A 20,395-nucleotide genomic window follows, 5' to 3' on the forward strand; every position below is an offset into this window, starting at 1 on the left:
CATGGTGCTTAAATGTTATGTAGCCCATTGGGAGTGTGTGTGTACATCACAGGTCTAAAGTAACAAACTGTAGCCCCCTCGTCCTATTGGGCTCCATAACTGTTACATTTTACAAGCGGCTATAAGTCACTTCAATCACATAATTTGTACATGATGATCAGTGTGGCATGACATAAATCGTCGTGTGTAATGCACTTGAGCTGCCTGGAAGGCTTGAAACTGTATGCCAGGTCTCCTTCTGGCAAACTGGTATATAGTAAAAGGGGTCAGCAGTGAGAGAAACATCTACCCCCTGTAGAGATTCTGTAAAAAGAGACCCAAAGTGAAATGGACATCTGAGCCAACTCACATGCCTTGTCCATTAACTGAAAGGCCCTCTGGTACCATCTCTAAATTGGTTTTCCTGCTTTTAGAATGCACCGTCCGAGACTATCCGTGAGAGTTTTTCACATTGAAAAGTCACATTATTATTGAGCCTTGAGAGTAAACGAGGCAAAATGTAGTGCAAAACATTCCCACACTGTCAAATGAATAACAAATGATGATCAATACCCACACCTGTTTTAGATGACAGGACATGGTTCACATTGAGATTTGACACTGAATTCAGAACATCTGTATCCTGTTATTTTGTACCACAAATAATCTCTGAATCCATCAGATGTTATTCAAAACAAATCGAGAGACGGCAGACTGGACAGTTAGTCTTTAATAAGACTTAAGAGAGCTCCCACTGACCTTGTAACGCACATCAAAAATAATTATAGCATATACACGCACCAGCATTTCAAATACACGACTCCATGAAATCTCAATGTAGAATGAGAGAAAACGTTGTCATTTTGTACATGAGAAAAGAAAACAGATTTAACTGTTTTTAAGAGTGGAGTAGATTCATAGGGATTTGACCTTAGATGACTTCTGGTTACTTCATAGTGAGGGTTGCACACATTTTTACATCCAGTTCTGTGTACAATCAATCATAGCTGAGGTTTGCACAGACAGTATTACTACACACAGTAAGAAGCTGTTGCATGTGAACTTGCATTTTCAAATCTTTTCCAGATTTTTCATTTTAACTTTACAAAAACGGTTACAGGTGGCTTTTTACAGACCAGGATGCATGACACCTGGGCTTCGCTTAAAGAGCTACTCAGAGCGGAGTAGCATTACAATGACTTTAATCTACAGAGTCCCTCCTTAGTCCATCACACAAAGTTAATTTACATTATTCACAAGAATGTACCCAGTCTTTTATATTTCTCTTTCAGTTAAATAACTAAAGAACAAAGAAAGAAAAAACACTTCAGCCTATAGTAATCATTACTCAGCTGTACTTTACTGTACATAGGGTGATACAGTTGAGGGAATGGGTGCCACATAAGATATTTAGCAAACAGTGATGCACCTGTGTTGCATGCGGCAACTCCTTTCATCCCATTTAGTCTTTTGCTTTCGCACCCCAATGCGTGGTCGTCGTCTTCTGTGGCCCTCTTCGTCTTCAGAGAGGATGTGTTTGTTTTAGGGGCGTAGAAAAGGTTTGGCACAGGTCACAGGGCTCCCCCATGCGAGCGTTGGCCGGGGCGACGGAAAGGTCAGCGGCCTTAGCGACGAGCACTTCCACACTGGAGCATATCACAGAACCTCTGATGGGGACACAGAGGAAAGGGTTAAAGGTCAGCATTATATGAGGATTTATCAACACATGCTAACAGAGTAACACAGTTTGATACGAGTCTGTAAACCTCAGACCTGGTGACAATACGAAATGCTAAAGGATGTCTAACATGCTGCATGAACTCATCAACAGTGGCTGTATGTTTACATGTGGGTAATGGAAAGGCCTTAAGTTGTTTAGTCTAATGCAGCCCATGTGATGACGCTAATTGTAACAGATTTATTTGACTGACAGCGCCACATGTGAGGCAAGCAGGGCCATCCTCTTCAGTCTGAACATTCAAATAAACCCAAGAAGTATATCTTAAAATAAATTGACGACTCAAGGAATTACATTAAATCAGTCTCGCATTTCAATAAAACTTCATCGTAACCCTCATCATAAATGTACCCCCGGGTCAAAGGCGTCTCACGTATCAAACATTTACAAGAGTGAAAATGAGAAGAGGGAACAGTTCTTATGGAAGAGTTGGCCTTAATGCGAGAGACATAGTAAGATCTAGGAAGACGTCAGAGGGCTAGGAAAGGTAACGTCCTCTGTTTGCTTTAGGTAGTATTCATGGCTGCTGGCTGGTGTTCAGGCCAACAGGTGAAGGTTAAGATGTAGAGGAGGGGGGGAAGGGTGCTGTAGAGGAGGGGGGGGGAAGGGTGCTGCTGACGCGGGGTTGAGTGAAGAGCGATTTGCTGCTTAATTGCTCCGGGGTCCTGTTTCTAACCTCTAGCAGTGTAGCACTTGTGGATAGGGTCTCCTCATTGCCTCGGCTATTCTAGGAATTCCTCACTGGGTTCAAGCCAAAGTCAGTGGGGCTGCTGAATAAAAGCTGTCACCAGTATAAAGATACCCCGCTTCTCCTCACCCTTCCTTACACTATTTCTACCATCTCATCTCCAACGCCCTGGAGTGAAAATGGAGTGTCCATGCCACACCAGGGCGGACCCCCCCCCCCCTCTCTGGGGAGACGACCTGCACGTCCACGCAGCACAAGTTCAGGTTCGCTGTCGTTGTACCAAAGACAACAGCACTTAGTTTGGTGCCTTGTCCCGCAGTCTTTATTAGGTAATGTTAACATGGCCAAGCATTAAAATCACCGCAGGGCAAATAAGACCCCACGTGGTTTTTAAATAAGCCGGGGCTTCATCTGCTGCTTCTTTAAATGTAGTGCGCACGTGTACTTGCTAAACCAGACCCTTCAACTCAAAATGTGGCTGTCGGAATACTTACAGTAAGGACACAGAATGTTATCAAGTTTTTGTGCGAATTTTGTATTTTAATCATGTTTTGGGAATTTGCCCCTTAGTAGATCAATGAAGCCCTTTTCTGTTTTCTGACACCTTGGATGATAGCCAAAGCAAGACCCTTTCTAAGCTGTACCTTGAACAAGCTATGCCTTTATTCTCTTTGAGGCTACTGAAAGCACGTTATTAAAGTTCTGTTAGAAGTTTATGCTAATCTAGTTAGTCTAAAATACTGTTGCTAGATTATTATTTTTTTCAAGTTCTTTGCCAGTTCTGTAAATTTGACTTTTTTCTCAAAGTGAAAGTGAGATCGATAACAAGTTCAAGTGTAAAGCCGCTTAGCTTAGCATAAAACTGAAAACAGCTTTATTGGCCAGAATTCATTGGAAAGCAACCATACATTTAAATAATGAACATGTTACGCTGCTATGGACAGTCTTGCACTAATGTACATTCTCAAAGATATTGAAGTGACTGTTATTTTTGTTGTGCTTTTATTTAGGTCTTAATGTGTGCATGTGTATAAATGTGTCTTTGATTGTGTATATATAGGTATATACATATTTGCATACATATATTTTTATATATATTTGTTTTTGTATTCGGAATTGTGGGAAACGGTATTTCGATCTCTCTGTCTGTTCACACAAACTGAAAGGTTGACAATAAAGTTGACTTTCATTTTATTTTTAAACCTATGAACCGTGGAAAAACATAATGTAAATTAAAAAAATGTTTTATGACTTGACATCATGTTTGTATTATGGCCTGTCTTGTGTGTCGTAAAGCAGTTTGTACCTGCAACATGCTGTGGCTTCATGGGGCCGGTCTTCTTCATGAATGACTCCTCACTATCAAACGTGAGGATGGGCTCGGGGGCCATGCTGCTCTCAGAGTTATCCCGAGCTCCATTGGTGGAGTTGCCATGATTTGCGAGCTGGATGATATCTTCATAATGGGCAGCGTCTCCTTTTGAGGACAGACCATTTTCATGTCTCGAGGGCTGGACCCCATTGACCACTTGCACTGAGGGGCTGCTGGAGAGGGGACACACAAAGCACAATATGGTTTTGGTTATGATGGGTGGGAGTGACTCATGCAACAAATGAGTCATTCCACCACCGAACCCTTCACAGGAGTCTTGGAAGCTACCCCGAGATGCGTCGTTAAAATACAAAGAGTAAACACTTTAAGAAACTAAATATCTCCCAGTATTTCAACTGTTTACTGTGCTCTGAATCGTGTGGCTGCTCGTGTGTTACCTTGAAGTTTACAACATTTCCTGCAAACTTGAATGGGGATTTCTCTGGCACTCAAGTTGTATACTGTTCGTGGTGGTCTTGTATCAACTTGAGCACAAATAAACGTTTAAATCCACAAAGAATATCACTAGTTTACCTTTCTTTGATGTTGGTCTGTCCATTTTCTGTCTTGTTATTGGACAGGTTGACCTCTGGCTTTGGCTGATACTCAGCAGATGCTAGAGGGGAAACAAAGTAAAACAGCTATTTAGCATCCAACAATACCCTGCAGGATCAGGCCTAAACTGTGTCAGGCTAATGTTGAAAGGAAGGAAAGGGATGCCAAATGTTCCTGGGGTATCCTTCCTGTGTGTTCCTGATCCCCCTTAACCCTGCTCTACTGAGGACATGGCTGTGGTTGGGAGAGTTTCTACACCCCTGACTGGATTAAGGCCCGCCTGCCAGGCCTCCGACCACATCAGTGGCTCGCTAATGTCTTCCTGCCACAAACAGCATATATCCCAGACCACATTGATTCCCTTCTTCTTACTAATATCCTGTATGTGACATGGAAGCTAACAAAAGGATGATGTGCAAGTGATATTCTTCTTTATATAGTTGTGTTAAGCCTTGATACTTTTAAATCAAGGCTGAAGACCTTTCTGTTTGCAGCTGCTTTGAAATTGATATACTCATAATGTAATCATAATTTAATTTTTTCAACAGGATGAGTGAGGGTAGAATTACATTACATTCAATATTTCATGACACCAATACATTAATTGGCAACACAATTTGACTTAAATGAGATAGTACCAATTCATACTTCCTCCCCACTCATTTTTTTCAAAACACTGACAACCTCCCCTCCCCCCTCCCACGTGTCTCCCTTCCCAAACTGGCAACACTCTCACACACACGACAAATTGATATATTCATATCTCACACTGCACTGTAACTTTTATTCATGTACCTTTGTTATTCATGTATTATTATCTTTGCTTTTAAATGCCATTTTATAATAAGTTTCTACTGCACTATTTCTTAATGTCTTTCATTTTGGTAAAGCACCTTGAATTGCCTTGTGTTGAAAGGTGCTATATAAATAAACTTGCCTTGCCTTAAAGAAAAACTAATTTTCCATAACTGGTAGTTGTAGGAATTATGCCTCAGCTTCCTTATATTAACACTTGTGTCCAGAGTAAATGTCTGATAACTGCAGCAGGCTGTTGAGCCATGATCCCACTCATCCTCTCTTACTCCCTCAGTCCCACTGCTTGGACAACAGGCTAACACATGGGTCCTATTGTGCAGAGAAGAAGAACTTAAACTGCAGCTGTGCAGGATATGAGGCAGTGATATAATCAAATTCTGTACCAAAAGTTCAGATGCGTGGATGACTCACATGGGAGATGAGAACACAAGTACCTGTGATTTTGTTTATCTTAACATAAGGAACAGATAAAAGGAGACAATCGGCTGTTATGTGTCATGAAGAACTATCATATACGTGGGATATGAAAAATGTTCATCTAAAATAATTATTATATGCTTGCTGTAGAGTTCAACTTTTAGAAATGCACTTCTTAGTCCGGCTTCAAAGCATCCACTCTCCCCTTCACAGTGTACACACTAATGGGAAATCACTTGAGGCAATTACTGTAGACGATTGCTTCAGATGAAAGGCTTGTAGTGGGTAATGATTTCCCTCCATTACTTAAGGATTTTTCTTAAGAGGGTGGAGTGGTTGCTGACTGATGCTCTGCTTACCTTTGCTGCTCTCTGCCTCTTTGTCATTGACGTTTGTGGGAGGCGAGGACTTTGTCTCCTTCTGTGAAGATGGGGGATCATGTCAGTCATTTCTATTGTTAAGTCCAGTTATGGCAAGTTGTTTTGGTTAAAAAAAAGAAAAGACTAATGTACCTTGTCGCCTCCATCTGTCTTGCGTGTCCTCTTCATGATCTCGTCCAGACGCTGATGAATACAAAAAAAGAGAGGAAGGAATAAGTCTCAGGGAAATGCAACATAGAAAGAAAGCCAATAACAGAACTGTTTTGTATTTTTGTAAAACATTTTGTTATGGGGACTCGGGACACCAAGGGATCAGGACAGATGTGTTTTAAAATGTAGAGAAAAACACTTTAAAGGGGACCTATCATGCAAAATGCACTTTAGTACGTCTTTTATACATGAATATGTGTCCCCGGTGAACTCACCAAGTGTCAGAAAACACAACCCTCTCTCTTTTCCTCCATACCCAAATCTCTAAAAACGGGGCTGCAACGGAGCTGATTATTATTTGAATTTTTCTGACGTCAGAAAAGGGGTGCTCTGCCTATATGGGCAACTCTCCACCTATCAGGGGAATGAGAGACCACTCGAAAGCGCTGGAGACGCTGTAGTACATATGCCAGGTCTGTAAGTGGCGCTGTAGTCTGCCACAAAAGCAGAATCAGCCCTTGCAAAAACAGGGCTGGAAAAGAGCAAATAGAGCGAAATGAGGCATGGCTAAAATGCATGATCTGTTTGGTATTTTGAAAAAAAAACTTCAAAGACATGTTTTATATAGGTATGGCCCTACAATATATTTTTCAAATATAGCATGATAGGTCCACTTTAAGTTGTTACAAATGTGTTATTTTAGGTCAAGTGGACTAGACTGAGCACACACACCTTGTTTCACATTTCGTTGTGCATTGCTTCTATTATCTATGCTTGAATTTAATGCAACAAGTAAAACCTGAGGCTCTTGTGTAGGTGGAGGGCTGTGTCAATAATTATGAGGCAGCACGTGTGTATTCAGCTGGAACAACAGCGTGAAGGTCCAGCAGTGAACAGTAGAATGGAGGAGGTTTATCAAAAGCACTGTATGCAGATCATTTGTATTCACAGAACGCAGAAGTTTGATGCGACCCTCATCTGAGAACACAGTTAGCTTGGGACACCATAACTGCAGCTGCCAGTCATAAAAGTGAAAAATGTTGTCGATCCAAGATTCATGGACAGCTCGCATTCATGGCTTTGGCATCTAGTTGGGCTGCAAAACTGAGAACTAAAGGTTCTTCTTTGTCAAAAAATGTGCCGAGTTGCCTCTCAGGATACTTTAAACCACATGTGCCTGGTGATAGCAAACTCGTTTTTTTGTCGAGGCGATAATAAGAGTGGGCTAGTCCGTTTTGGTGGTAGCACAGTGTGGTACAGTACAAAGCAGTCTTTTGGGACAGAGGACATGCTGTTCCTGTGGGTTTATTCCAGCTCAGAGCCAGGCTCAGGATGGCTGAGCTAGATCTGGCACGCCTCGATAAGAGTCGCTCTCACATGGAGAGAAGATGAGGAGGGGGGGAAAGAAAGGCTTAGCCCGCATGCAGAGGCCTTCTGGAGATGTGGGTGGCATACTTGAGTAGATGGTCATCAGCACACATCCACACCCTGATGACTGGCACAGGGAGTTCTTCATTGTTATTAGTGTTTATATATAGCTCCATGCTCGACACACAGTCTAAGCTCTATTAAATCATGGCACGCAGACAACCATTCCAGCATAAGCCAGAAACATCATTCATCTCGGTTTCAGAGAATCGCATTTCAAGACGGCTTTTATCATGTCAAAAGGCAGACTACAGAATGAACATACCCCAGAATATAATACCTCTGATTATGTAATCCATCATTTAATAAGCTCTCCTTCTAATGGTGTGTTACTCTGAGAGCAGTAATGAGGCAGTTTTCCCAAAAGGTTAAAATATTTGAAAGTTGCTTTTTTTTGCCATGGGTGACTTCAAAACCTTGCAGATAGACAATGATGGCAGGCCAGATGTGTTGCCCTACCTTTTTCCTCTCCAGCCTCTCCTGCTCCTCCTTCTGGAAGTGTTTCTCCCTCTCCAGACGCTGCTTCTCCGCCTCCTCCCGGGCTTTAGCTTCAGCCTCTTCTTTCTGAAGCACACAGGCGAGATTCCAACCACATTTTTAATGCCGGCAGAAGGGGGGAAAAAAACTCAGCCAAAATGACATGCCTTTAACGTAACAAGGGTGTGGTTGCTCTCTGCAATTATTGTTTACAACCACAAGGGGGATATTTTCCTATACCTTCGAGCCAAAAAAGATCTATTTCCAACATTTACAGCCTGGTGAGGACAATTCAAAGCGAAACACAATACTTGGGCCTTTGCATAATTATAATCAGATCATGTTTAACCACAAATGCTATTATTGTGAAAAACCACAAGGGGGTGGTAAAGCGTAAGCGCTAGATACCACAGAGATAAGACAGTGCCAGCGCTGATCATGTTACAGGATAAACAAATGCTGTGATGAACTGCCAATTTATTTTTCAGTGGATATCAGTTTCAACTAATTAAGCATCAATCTCCTCCTCAATCTTCCTGGCAACACCAACACACAGAGTCAATATTGTTTATAATGGCTATTTGACAAACTGAGAAATAAAAAGGGCCCTTTCTTTGAAGCTACCTGCTCATTAGTTCTGAGTAATATTTGCCGTTAAAGGAATACAACATCCCGCTGACGTAGAGAATACTGGACAGGAGCACCCTGTTCTAAAAAGGTCCGAGTGAGGTGAGCAGCTGAACTGAAACGGTAAATACTCTTAAAAACACCACTAACGTTGTTTGCCAAAGATAGCAGAGCGTATCATTCAGTGGTGTGATGGGCAAAGTGCCTTGTAATGATGTAGATGTTGACCTTTACTCAAAAGGTGGTAATAAATGTCACAGTAGTGGTGCTTGTCGCTTTAAGTATGGGCTTTATGTACTTGCATTGTCCTTCTTATCTGACTAACTAGACCACTGAACCAAGTTTACACCTCAGTAACCTCACATTTGTTTCCAGCTTTCTCTGCATGCTAAGTGTTGACAGTCAACAATATACCTGTTTCTGCAGACGCAGGTTCTCCTCCTGCTCGGCTTTGGCCCTCTCCTCAGCCTCCTTCTCGTCCAGCAGCTGCTGAGCTTCGTCCCTCTTTCGCTGCTCCACGGCCATGGCGCGGGACTCCTCCTCCCTGAGTCGATTCTCCTCTACCTCCCTCGCCATTCTCTCCTCTCTCAGGATCCTAAGGAATGTGGGCATAACGCTGAGGGTAAGTATTTTCCACTAGATCCTGTGCCAAACCCTTCGAATGGGGTAAACAATCAGAAAATGTAAATGATTCCATTGACGTGTACTGATGACCTCTTTAGTTTACATCTCTGCTAAGTTGGCATTAAAGCAGAAGCCACCGGAGACCAAACCGTTTCCAGAGATGGAATCAATTGGAAGTATGAGCGCCAACGACAGATCGCATCAGTTCTCAAGCTGTAAATAGGGACTTGCTGTGGTTAGAATCAGCCAACAGGCTATCCAATTCTTCATGCTCTCACACATCACAGCCAGTATTGAGTGAGCTCTCATTCTGACATACGTGTGCTGTGTTAGTGCATGGAGCCTTCCTGTTTAGTTTTGCACACGTGTTTTCATTTTTACACGGGAAATACTTATATGTACTCAGTGAGGTTTGTTTAGTAGGATAAAAACAGCTACAGCAGAATATTCTACACCAATAAATCTCTTTTACAAATATTTAGTTACAACCACAGCAAAGACCTTGGACAGCATTTGTCCAAAAGCCCTATATTAGAGGATTATATGGCAAATGTGAATTTTAATAATGGTTATTTAGTTAGTTTCTCAGAACTGTGGAGTGTAGTTAAGAGACCCAAACCGTAAGTGGGAACACAGCTTTGGGATTAAACCTAATGTAGGCCATAAAATGTAATTTATCTTTTGTAAAGTGAGAGTCATTGAAAGAGATTTGACTATGCAAAGTCAGCACTGTGTTCAGTTGTGTTTGGAGTCATATTTAAACCCGCTGACCTCTCCTTCTCCTCCTGCTCGCGGCGCTCCTGCTCCTCCCTCTCCCTCTGCTTTCGGGCCTCTCTGCGTCTCTCGGCCAGGATGCGACCCGCCTCCTCTGCGTCGTTGGTGCCTGCCATGGGCTTGGGTGATGGAGAGGGTGAAGGCGATGACGTAGAGACAGACGGAGCAGAATGGAGCGGCTCCGGTGACGGTGAGGCTGCTGTGGTTGGAACTGGCGTGCCAGACACATGGGGGGAGACAGAAGCTGAGGCTACTGTGATGGCAGGAACCACAGGGGAGCCTAAAACAGGGGGAAATGATTGTTATACTCCGATCTTATGATGTGTAACCTAACCTAACACACGCTTTGATCCCATTATTGATGCTTCCCTACAATGAATGACTTAAAAAATAAATATCATTATAAATAACACATGCAACCACAGCCTTCACTCTTCACATGCACTGTGAAACCTTCTGTCTCAAGCAACTGGAAATGGTAAACAGCCACAGCTTCAGCCTGGGTAATTTACATAATAAGGCTGTGATGATGATCCAGACCATGGAGCTGTGTGTGGCTCACTCATTATATCCCCTTTATATTCATGGCCTGCTTGATAGTCATCTTTTCCTAATGCTTCTTCAAAGAAATGTTCTCGAGGCTTGATCACTTTTCCCATTAGATTCATTCATCTGGCCACTCACAGAAAGAGACTAAGTCAGACAATAAGGGTTAACAGCAACAACAACAACAACAATACAGTACTCTGTTTCATTCACAAAGTACCTGAGCCATCATAAAGTACAACTATCTGAGCAGGGACTTTTATACACCTAAAACTATCAAACACATTCAATCAAAACGCAGGTTTAGTTCCTGAGCATGAACAGCAAGCTTGTTGAGCTTTTTAATCTAATCAGTCAAATAACCGCCATCAAAACTCTTTTGTACTCACTCTTTCTGTGTTCAGGAGTAGAGGGCCTGCGAGGCTCCCTCACTCTCTCAAGGGGGGCGGGAGAGGAGGTGCGGTGGTCTACCCTGGCAGGGGTCCTGGCTCTTTTGGGCCGACTTTTAGGAGTCGACGGATTTCCACGTGTTGCGGGAGGCTTGGGAGAGGCAGCCGGGCTGGGAGAGCCGGCTCTGCCCTTAGGCGTGGCGGGGGATGATGGTCTTTGTCTTGATAAAGGACTGGGACTGTAAGAATGATGGAAAATGTATCAACAGTTATTCTCTAATGAATTGACACCGGGTTGGACGCATAAGTCCTCTAGATATGGGCTAAAAGGTTGTTTGACGCATGTCCTGGAGAAACATGACATCAGTACACGGGTTATTAGCAGCAAAGCTCTCAAAACATTGCGTCATCGTCCTTTAAGGGCATTCAGAGTCAGTAACCCAGCTATAGACTGGCCATGCAACACTTGGAGGGAAACATGTCCTTTACGCTGAAAGAGAGGTTTCTGTCCTCGAGCCCTTTGGCACTGAGGCCATTGACAGCTCTGACAAGCTCATTGTTGTCTTCTTGTTGAGTCAAAGGAACTTTTCTCTCCTCTGCCATCCCTTCTGTCATGGATGTCATTTAGTTCAGTGCCCTGGGGATAGGAGAGGAAGTGACCACTCGTCTTGGGATCCTTCACTCAATGCCTTTGCTCAAACAGTGCATGAAATATGAAGTCATTATAATGCAGACGTAAACATGGCTGAACCAGCTGTTGGACACAAACAAGCTGTGGGTCAGGGGGACGTAAGGTTAGCCTTGTTTACAACCGTTTGACTGACCCTCTCTGTGTAAAATATTAAAACAGCAGAGAATCATTCATCTGATTATTAGAATGGTTTTAAGGCTATGCAAAGTAACCAGACATTTGCAATTGATCTCACAATTGATTTACTGCACATGCAACTTTAAACATATGGATGAATTGCCAGATTTTAAACTGAAATGAACTACAAGCAAAGATGAATTGTATAAATAAGTAGAAATAAACGGTATGTTTACCTTGGATCAGCTCTGTGTCTCATGCTTGGTAGAGACTGTCTCTTTTTAAGCACTTTACTGAGAGCACTTTTCTCCTTCTCATTCTCCCGTTCCTTGTCTTTCTTTTCTTTCTTGTTTTTATCCATCTGTATGACAAAAGGATGAAAAAGAAAAAAGGGTTAACACATTTTAATCTTTAAATGTGCGTTTATAAAACACATGAAATTATTATAAAAAATCAAATAAGAGAAGATACTGTACACTTTAGGTTTTTATACACTGAGTACAGGAAAAGAGGAAGTCTGATCCGGGGCCATGTTTTACTCTCTTGGCAATAGTTTCTTAACAACGATCCAACAATCTCGCTGTTAAACTTCCAGTGAGATCCAGGTGAATAGTAAAACCACTCGTAGAAACATAATGTGCTGTTATAAATGTTATGACTGTTATGCTTTTATACTGGAAAATGGCTTCCATTTCCCGAGACTCTTGATAGATAACAGCACTCTTGTAAGTCGTAATACTGAATGAAACCACATGGCAAAAGCTAGATAGGCAAACGTACAGGTGTGGAGCTCCGTCTGTGTTGGCGCTGGGTGATGTCGGGGGTGCTGGACGTCACTCTCCAGCGGTCGGAGCAGCGGCGGTGGGGCTGGTGGGCGCACAGGGTGAGGGGACTGGCTGAGGCCGAACGAGGGCAAAGAGGAGAGTCTGTGGAGGAGAATGATGTATAATTAAAGCTTGCTCACCTCCACATAATGAGCTCTATTTAAACATTAAAGGTTCCCTATTATACTGTTTTTCATCAATATATTATAGGTGTCAGATATATATACAAAACATGTCTCTGAAGTGTTTGACTCGAAATACCAAACAGATCATGCATTGTAGCATCCCATAATCCCCTCCGTTTCAGCCCTGTTTCAAAAGTGCTGATTCTCTGTCTGTTACTTTAGATGAAAATAAGGAGCCCCTCCCCACGCCCCTCTGAGAGAAATGTGGTTAAAAAGAACACAATGGTGCTCTAGGAGGAGATTCAGGTGATAAGGTGGGGGGGGGAGTACCTTGGTTGGTGATTGGCTAATGGTCACACAAGCCAAAACATCGTTATGACATCATAAAGTGGCCAAAATCTGATCAGCTCATTTTCAGACAGGTTTTTATATAAATGGATCAGGACAAAAAGTGAGCCAATCTTTTTTCCTGAAACTTTCAGAATCTCTATACACAGAGGGGACACATGTTTATGTATAAGACACATGGAAAATTTGATTTTGCATAATAGGTGACCTTTAACAGTAAGACAGATATTAAGCTAATGTTCCTATCTTTTTGTTCAACTTACTACCATCTTTGTCGTTAGTGAGGACACTGGCAGCACTGCGGCTCCTGGCGAGGAAAGACAGCGTTGGAGTCATCAGCCGGTCCACTATACTGCTCTCCCAGGGACTCAGTGCAAGGCTACGTGCTGCAGGTAGAGAAAAAGATTGATAAATGCATGTTTTTTTTTTAATACATCTCTTTACTTGAAGTCCTCTGTTCTGAAAAATGCAGAGATCTCCTTCATTACCCAGACACAGTGATTAAGTCCAAAGAATATCACCAAAATGAAGTGAAAAGAAATGGTTAATCCTGTTATAGCTGATGCAGCAGTATATCTACAAGCCATAACGACCCAATCAATTACAAAAGAAACCCCAATAAGACATCTCATCACCACCCAAACAGATTATAGGAGAGAGAAAGTGAGCGCAGTAAATGTGTCTACTATAACGTATTATTACCACCCAAGAGAGAGACTTATTTGACATGCTTGTCTAGACACTGAGTCAGTTATTTATAACCACAGCCTTGAGCATGAGAGCAAGAGCAGTGGAGACTCATCAGTATTTATTTGGGGTATAAAGATCCCTCTCTGGCTTTAGGGTGTAGAATAAAGATGATTCTGCAATGACATGGTGTGTCATTTAATTTGGGAAGAGAAGGGAGCGACAAGAGAGAAATATTATTTGTCTATCTGTATTTCTCCAGCAGCACAGAGGAACAGTACCTGCTCCAGGGAGTTTTTAGAATGCATTATCTCTTGAAAATGCTGACTCACTCACTGACTTTACTTTTTTCAAGCCCCCAAGTTTCTCCTTATTTGCAGGAGTACACTGTGACCTGGTTAACTTAAGAGCTATAAAAAAAAAAGAGCTGCACTCATCCGTAGCATGAAGAGAAGGTTGATTGAGAGAGGCAAATTTGAATCAAAGAAATGTGTCAACAAGGAATCACACCCACCTCCATAACATCAACTTATATAGCATTCAAGACAATATAAAATACATGCCATAACCAGTTTGTTTGATGAAAATGAGCACAAACGGATCCATTTGATTGCACAAAGACATGAAATGACCATAACCACACAATGAACCAACCAAAGGATAGTCAAAAAGACAGCAGGACAAAATACGAAAATTGCACAAAACCCATAATGACCATGCATAACAAAAAACCAACACGACCCAAAGGAACAAGAACTCATAGAGGTTTGGGAAGATGAAAATGGGTCAGCTGTCAACCATCAAGCACAGGAAGGGGAAGAACTGAAAGGACAATGATGGACGGGTTCGGAGGTGTTGGCGTTGGCGGTGTGATGGACACATTAAACGGGAGGGAGGGCGTTCCAGATGTTTTTCTTACTTCTGCTGGGCGAGTTCCAGAGCGTGGCGGAGGACTTGGACAGTCGCTTGTTTATAACAGAGTCCACGTGTTTGGGCAGGTTGACCGTTGACAGTGAGCATCTGCCTAGGAAGCCAAGAGAGCGCCACACAGATGTTCACACATGGTTGAGAGGAAGAGGGGGGGGGGGGGACTTCTGTGGCGTCACGTGTAACGCTCGAATGATGCCTCGACAAACATACACCCACACACTGTAAAGGCAACAGTAATTGTAATGTGAGCTTTCCAGAGCAACCCCCATTCAAGCAGATTCCTGTGTGCTCACTGTGTGTGTAATGACTTCCACTGCACACGCACACGGTACACCATATGTTCTCTGCAGTTAGCCTTAAGGGGAAGTCAGGCATCTATGACACAAAACCTGTCAAAGATTATTTCTAATGTTTCTAAATGCCTCAAAAGCTATTTTTAAAGGGACAGTTCATCAACAAACACACTTTATCAGTTACCATTTTTGATATTTACCGAATAAACTCTATACTTTATTTATATAGAATTAACAATAACAAAGTGTTTTTTTTTGCAACACCTTAAATACAACTGATGTCAATGTAGTTTAGTTTTTGGTACCTGCAACTTTGGAAATGTTCGATTAAAATACATTTGTATCGTTATCAGGAGTAACGAGGGCAACTTTTTTTTTTTTTTTTTTAAATGAGCTCATTGTCAATTTAAGAGATCTGAGCACACCAAGCAACATTTTATGTATTATAGCTTTTATGTAATTTGTGTGCAATTACCCTTCAAGGTTCTTTTCAAACTCCCACTTGAAACATTAACAAAGACCTTTACCAACTTCACAAAAACACTAATTCCCAAAAACATATCAATCACGCTAAAGAGAACGTTTTATGTCCACCTTTCTAAGCTATCAACACACGCACTAGGGAGAATAAAACTCCAAATAACCATAACAACCAAACCAGTCATTGGAAAATGAAACTCATTTGATGGTGGGGGATGTAAGCTGGCAAAACCTTGAACCCTCGAGAACATCCTTGTGCAATACTTGCATCTATCCCAATTATATAACCCTTTAATACACTGCAATCAAATGAAAACTCTTCTTTTTCCAAATGTCGTCAGACATGATTCAGAGAACATCACTGTAATGGAGGTTTTGTATTAAAGCATTAACCCATCGCTTTTTCCATGTCTCCATTTAAACAGACAATAAGGCAGTAAGCTCTTTTCGGGAACTGAACATTTCCTAAATAACATCCAGCGGTCTAAAACCATTTCATCACACGCTTGTTTACTTTCATCATCCCACACACGGCCTGCTGCTGAGGGAGGCCGGGAGAGAGAGTTTGATTAGAGTGTCAATAATTCCCCTGGCATATGGCAGAGGAGATTGCGTAACATAAAATAGAAGTCAGGACTCTTCAGACTTAGCGCTTCAAGTCGGGGGGGATGGCACAAAGGGCAGAAGCATCCATCAAGCTTAACTGTTCAAACATATTTTCTACAGGATTACCTCACCTCTGCAGTCACTGAATTATTAGACAACATATTCAATTTGCTGCTCCAACCATGCTTACTGCAACTGATGCAATAAAGCAGCTCAATAAATGTTTCACTTTATGCGATCAATAGTCAAGTAATGTTTAAGGAGCTACTCGCTTGCTAGGAAAGAGCTGTGGCAGCCAGACCATGGTGTCTTAAGGCAGAGGAGTGTGACTGGACAAATAATAGCCCAACAGACAGATTAGGTGTACGTTAAAAATCCTACATTGCAGCGATACTAGCAGGATAACTTCCATCCACTGCCTCACATTAGCTAAAATGTGTCAGATCTTCTTCAGTGATTAAAAGCATGTCCTCCAAGTATATTTGAGTGTACTCACTTTCTTTCTGGCTGGAGTTCTGGCTCAGCGCTCCGGCCCAGGACCATCTCTGCTGGCGGATTTCTGCCCACGTCTTCTTGGTTGACCTGTGGATGGCCGCTTCATAGCGCTCCTGGAAAAGAAACGGGGACAGATATCAGTTATTTGAAATGTCTAAAGCATCAAAGGCAAGTGGGAGGAACAGCTTATCCTTCATCTTATAAAAGCCTGGATTCAAGCACCCAGTTTGGCTTAGGTGTCCTTGAATCTAAATCCTCTCATCTGCAACTGACCCCGATCCGCACCCATTCCAGTGAGGGATGGCATTGAAATGACACCTCTGGGTATCAATTAGTCACCATTAATACAACAATGTCTTATACAAATTGATTATATTCAATAATCTGGTGTAAACTTACTTTATTCTTCTCCAGTTTTAGTTTCTGTCTCTCCTCCAGGGCGGCCCGTCGTTTTTCCGCTTTGATCCGCTGTTCCTCGAGCCTCCTGCGGCGCTCCTCCAGCTGCTGGTCCCTCAGCTGCCGGGCCTTCTCCTCCTTCTCCAGCCACTGGTTCTGTTTAGCAGCTAAGATGGGGCAGAAAAAGGTGGTCAGGAGAGTCACATTTTGTCAAAAGCGCGCTGGACAAAGGAGCCGTCTGTCTCTCTACCCTGCCTTTTCAGAATACTGTAGGTATAGCACACATTCTCTTTGAAGGGTGTGTTACAGTTGTGACTTAAAAGAGCAGTGTGAAATCTGTTGAAAGCATCTTTTGAGAGGTTGAGGGGTTTCAAGGACAATCCAGTTTGACGCTTTCAGAATATACCCAAAGAGTCAAGTCATCTAAAGCTTTCTTTATCAAATATGTCGCCCTTCACCTGAATCTCACTTTGTGTTAGGAAAAAATAAATTCAATTACTTGACTTCTCCACAGAAGACTGCATAAAGCCAAGTGTGATAGATACAGCACTTCTGAAGTGACACTTTTATACTTCACTAATCGCATCAAGCCTCCGCGTCAGTTTCAATAAACCAAACACTTTGATATGGAAATCGTCCTGTTGTCCCTGAGCCATTCAAAGAAGGCGTAAAGGAGGCTTTTGCAGCTGCCTCTCTGTACACAACTCACCATATTTCTTTAAACTACAAAGCAAAACCTCCATGAAGAATCAGCCCCTGCAAGGAGGCGAGGCTTATTTCTCTCAAGCACTTGATGCAACAAAAGCAACTGGTTGTGGATTTCAGATTACGGTGACGGATCATTGCAGAGATGCTGGAGGCTAGCGGAGTTAACATTTATTGGGAGGCGCACAGATCGGCTTTTATCTGAGAGGAGGGGGGGTGGTAGCTGAGTTTTACTGACGCACTGCTTGCCAGTACCTTGCAGCTAAAAAATACATTTGCTGCAGTGCGTATCTCAGCTCATCTCAGCCCAATGGCCTCAATATGAGAAAAGCCTAAACGTTACCTTCCAGTGATACAATCTTGGAAGTAGAAGGCTGTGGAAATTGCTTCATTATTTACTTGTGCTGTGATGAGAGCAGAGGGAGGAGGAAACTGCTTCCACTGCACACACATGCAATGTTAAAGGCTGGGATGGATTACTGTTGTCAACATCCACAACATTTACATTTTGACACTCGCTGATTGAATACTTGAATTGTACTCCTTCAACTTTTTCGTGAGTGCTGGTTGAAGAGAGGAAAATTAGGTAGAAATTGTTTGGGTGCTTTGGGGCTTAAGAGAGGAAGTCTAAATCATTTCAGCGCCATGTTTCATCAGTAATTTATGCATCTATACCAGGGGTGTTCATTGATAAACAGATGTCCAATCCTGAATATCTTAAACTAGCATCGCTTTAAAAATTCCCTCCTCAAGTTTCTTCAGACAGTGATCAGTGCTGACAAGTAGTATCGGGACCAACTATAGTAAGATGATGAAATAGTCATAAGCAGAGTGCTGCTCTGTCCCGGGTACATTAAGTATTTATATCATCCCACTAGACTGTCAAGGCAGGAGAGAAGCTGCTGTGCAGTCACAGCCAGTTCACTGATACATGTCCTCCCAAGCTTCGCACTAATGTACCAAAAGATATAAGGCTGTTTCTAATTTGACCACTTTTACTATTAAACTATTTATACCACAGGTGATCGTTGATAAGCCAAGTCTTACTGACCAGGATTTCTTTAAAGCTGATATTGTAAACACAAGCTTTGGCAGGATCTTGTCTTATATCCTGGTCTGACTGAGTGTATTAGATCCGACCCGTGCCATCTGGCGTGCCCCAGTGATCGCCCAATTAGACTGATCCACGCTGAAGTGTGTCAAACTCATCTCTCTGCTGTCCAGTACAGCGCTGGATTACACAATGAAGCATTGCTCAATGTACGAGTTCAAAGAAATCAGTGTAATGTGAGGATATACTGGATATCATTATGATGAGTTAATTCAGTTTTATGCAGAAATATGATAATGATAGTAATAATAATAGATAGATAGAATCGGAGGGATGAAACCCTCTTTAAAGGTCCCATGTCATGCTTTTCTGGTTATTACCCGTCCCCTTGTGTGTTATGTAGCTTTTTATGCATGTGACTGCAGAGTCACAAACCCTCAAAGTACACCCTGTAGAGAGTAAAACTCTCACACAGAAAAGACCTGTCTATGCTGCCCCAGAACGCCTCGTTGGAGATTTCTCTTTTTCTTCCTGGGTACAGTGACGTATTTGGGTATAGTGACGTAACGGCTCTGCGGATTGGTCCAGCCGTTACGTTACGTCCGCAGATCCGTTACGTTAAGTCCGCACACACACACTCAATCTTTTCTCAGCTGCAGCTCCGCCGATTTCTCAGCCTGAGATGGCGGGACGTGGCGAGGCTATGAGTCTGTGTGTGAGCACACACACAAACTCCCAGCCAGGCTGCGGGTGTGTGTGTGTGTGTGTGCTCGGGCTGGTTTCGGGCTGGGTTTCGCTGTCTCGCAGACGGCCACTGGGCTCACAGGAAGGGGGGGGGGGGCAGGAGCTCCAACAAGCCGTTTAGGACAGAGAGTGAACACACATACTATACAGAGATGCTGTATGAGAAACCAATGTGAGTTTGGAAAATTGCACAATATACATTTTAGTAGACCTCAACAATGGAATTATGATCAGTAGAAATGGCCATGACATGGGACCTTTAATAGTCACACATGCAGAGCACGTTCTCTGCATTTAACCCATCCTAGTACCAGGATTCTAGTACTAGGAGCAGTGGGCAGCTATTGTGCATTATAATATAGATAATATAAATAATGTGACCTTAAGTGTCTCTGAAAATGTTCATATAACTTTCAGTAAACCCAATTAAACTCTATATATTATGTATTGACTCTATTTTAACAATTTTTACCCAAACTAAAATAAACTTTTGGAATCTATTTTAGTCTGGTCTATAACTCTATAACTAAGACTACCATAAATACACAGTAGAAACATCTGCGCAAAAATTGTGAAAATACTTTAGCCAAGCCAAAATGTAGTGTCTAAACAAGTGAACAATAATTAAGATTTTCTTTCCTATTTCAGAACATTCTGAACTGTGTGATTTTGTGTTTGGCAATATAAAGTGGTTTTAGATGTAAGTTCGCAGCCAGGATAAAACTGGATGCACGTGTCTTTAAACCTCCAATTTCTTCAGTTAGATAGTAATCATAGTAGGTTTGCGGCATGTGGTTCAAACGTGTTATCTTTAAACACACAATCCAAGGAGTTCTGTGGTGTCTGCAGATGGAACATGTGGATGAAGTTGAAACGTTCAAAGTTCAATCTCCGGGCACACTTCTTTTCTTTCTGAGATTAGTCCCTATTGCTAAATAACATC

At 42.3% G+C, this 20,395-nt stretch overlaps 1 protein-coding gene across 7 annotated transcripts in view; it reads right to left on the bottom strand.

Moving 5' to 3' along the window:
* Positions 1–691: 691 nt before the first annotated feature.
* Positions 692–20,395, bottom strand: part of map7d1a (MAP7 domain containing 1a) — a 39,905-nt gene continuing 20,201 nt past the window's right edge. For 2 of the 7 annotated variants that reach the window (XM_034112696.1, XM_034112694.1), the window contains 15 exons: positions 16,956–17,119; positions 16,558–16,669; positions 14,672–14,776; positions 13,332–13,451; positions 12,549–12,694; positions 12,005–12,129; positions 10,961–11,199; positions 10,023–10,305; positions 9,042–9,222; positions 7,983–8,087; positions 6,078–6,128; positions 5,925–5,985; positions 4,312–4,393; positions 3,712–3,950; positions 692–1,646 (listed from right to left, as the gene is read on the bottom strand). In XM_034112696.1, coding sequence (XP_033968587.1) covers positions 1,636–1,646; positions 3,712–3,950; positions 4,312–4,393; positions 5,925–5,985; positions 6,078–6,128; positions 7,983–8,087; positions 9,042–9,222; positions 10,023–10,305; positions 10,961–11,199; positions 12,005–12,129; positions 12,549–12,694; positions 13,332–13,451; positions 14,672–14,776; positions 16,558–16,669; positions 16,956–17,119 — 2,024 coding nt within the window. In that variant the 3' untranslated portion in view covers positions 692–1,635. Of the gene's footprint in view, positions 1,647–3,711; positions 3,951–4,311; positions 4,394–5,924; positions 5,986–6,077; positions 6,129–7,982; positions 8,088–9,041; positions 9,223–10,022; positions 10,306–10,960; positions 11,200–12,004; positions 12,130–12,548; positions 12,695–13,328; positions 13,452–14,671; positions 14,777–16,557; positions 16,670–16,955; positions 17,120–20,395 lie in introns of all 7 variants that reach the window. The other 5 variants (XM_034112695.1, XM_034112691.1, XM_034112698.1 and 2 more) reach the window with 3 other exon arrangements.

Source organism: Trematomus bernacchii, unplaced genomic scaffold, assembly GCF_902827165.1.
Source record: "Trematomus bernacchii unplaced genomic scaffold, fTreBer1.1, whole genome shotgun sequence".
Taxonomy (NCBI): Eukaryota; Metazoa; Chordata; class Actinopteri; order Perciformes; family Nototheniidae; genus Trematomus; species Trematomus bernacchii.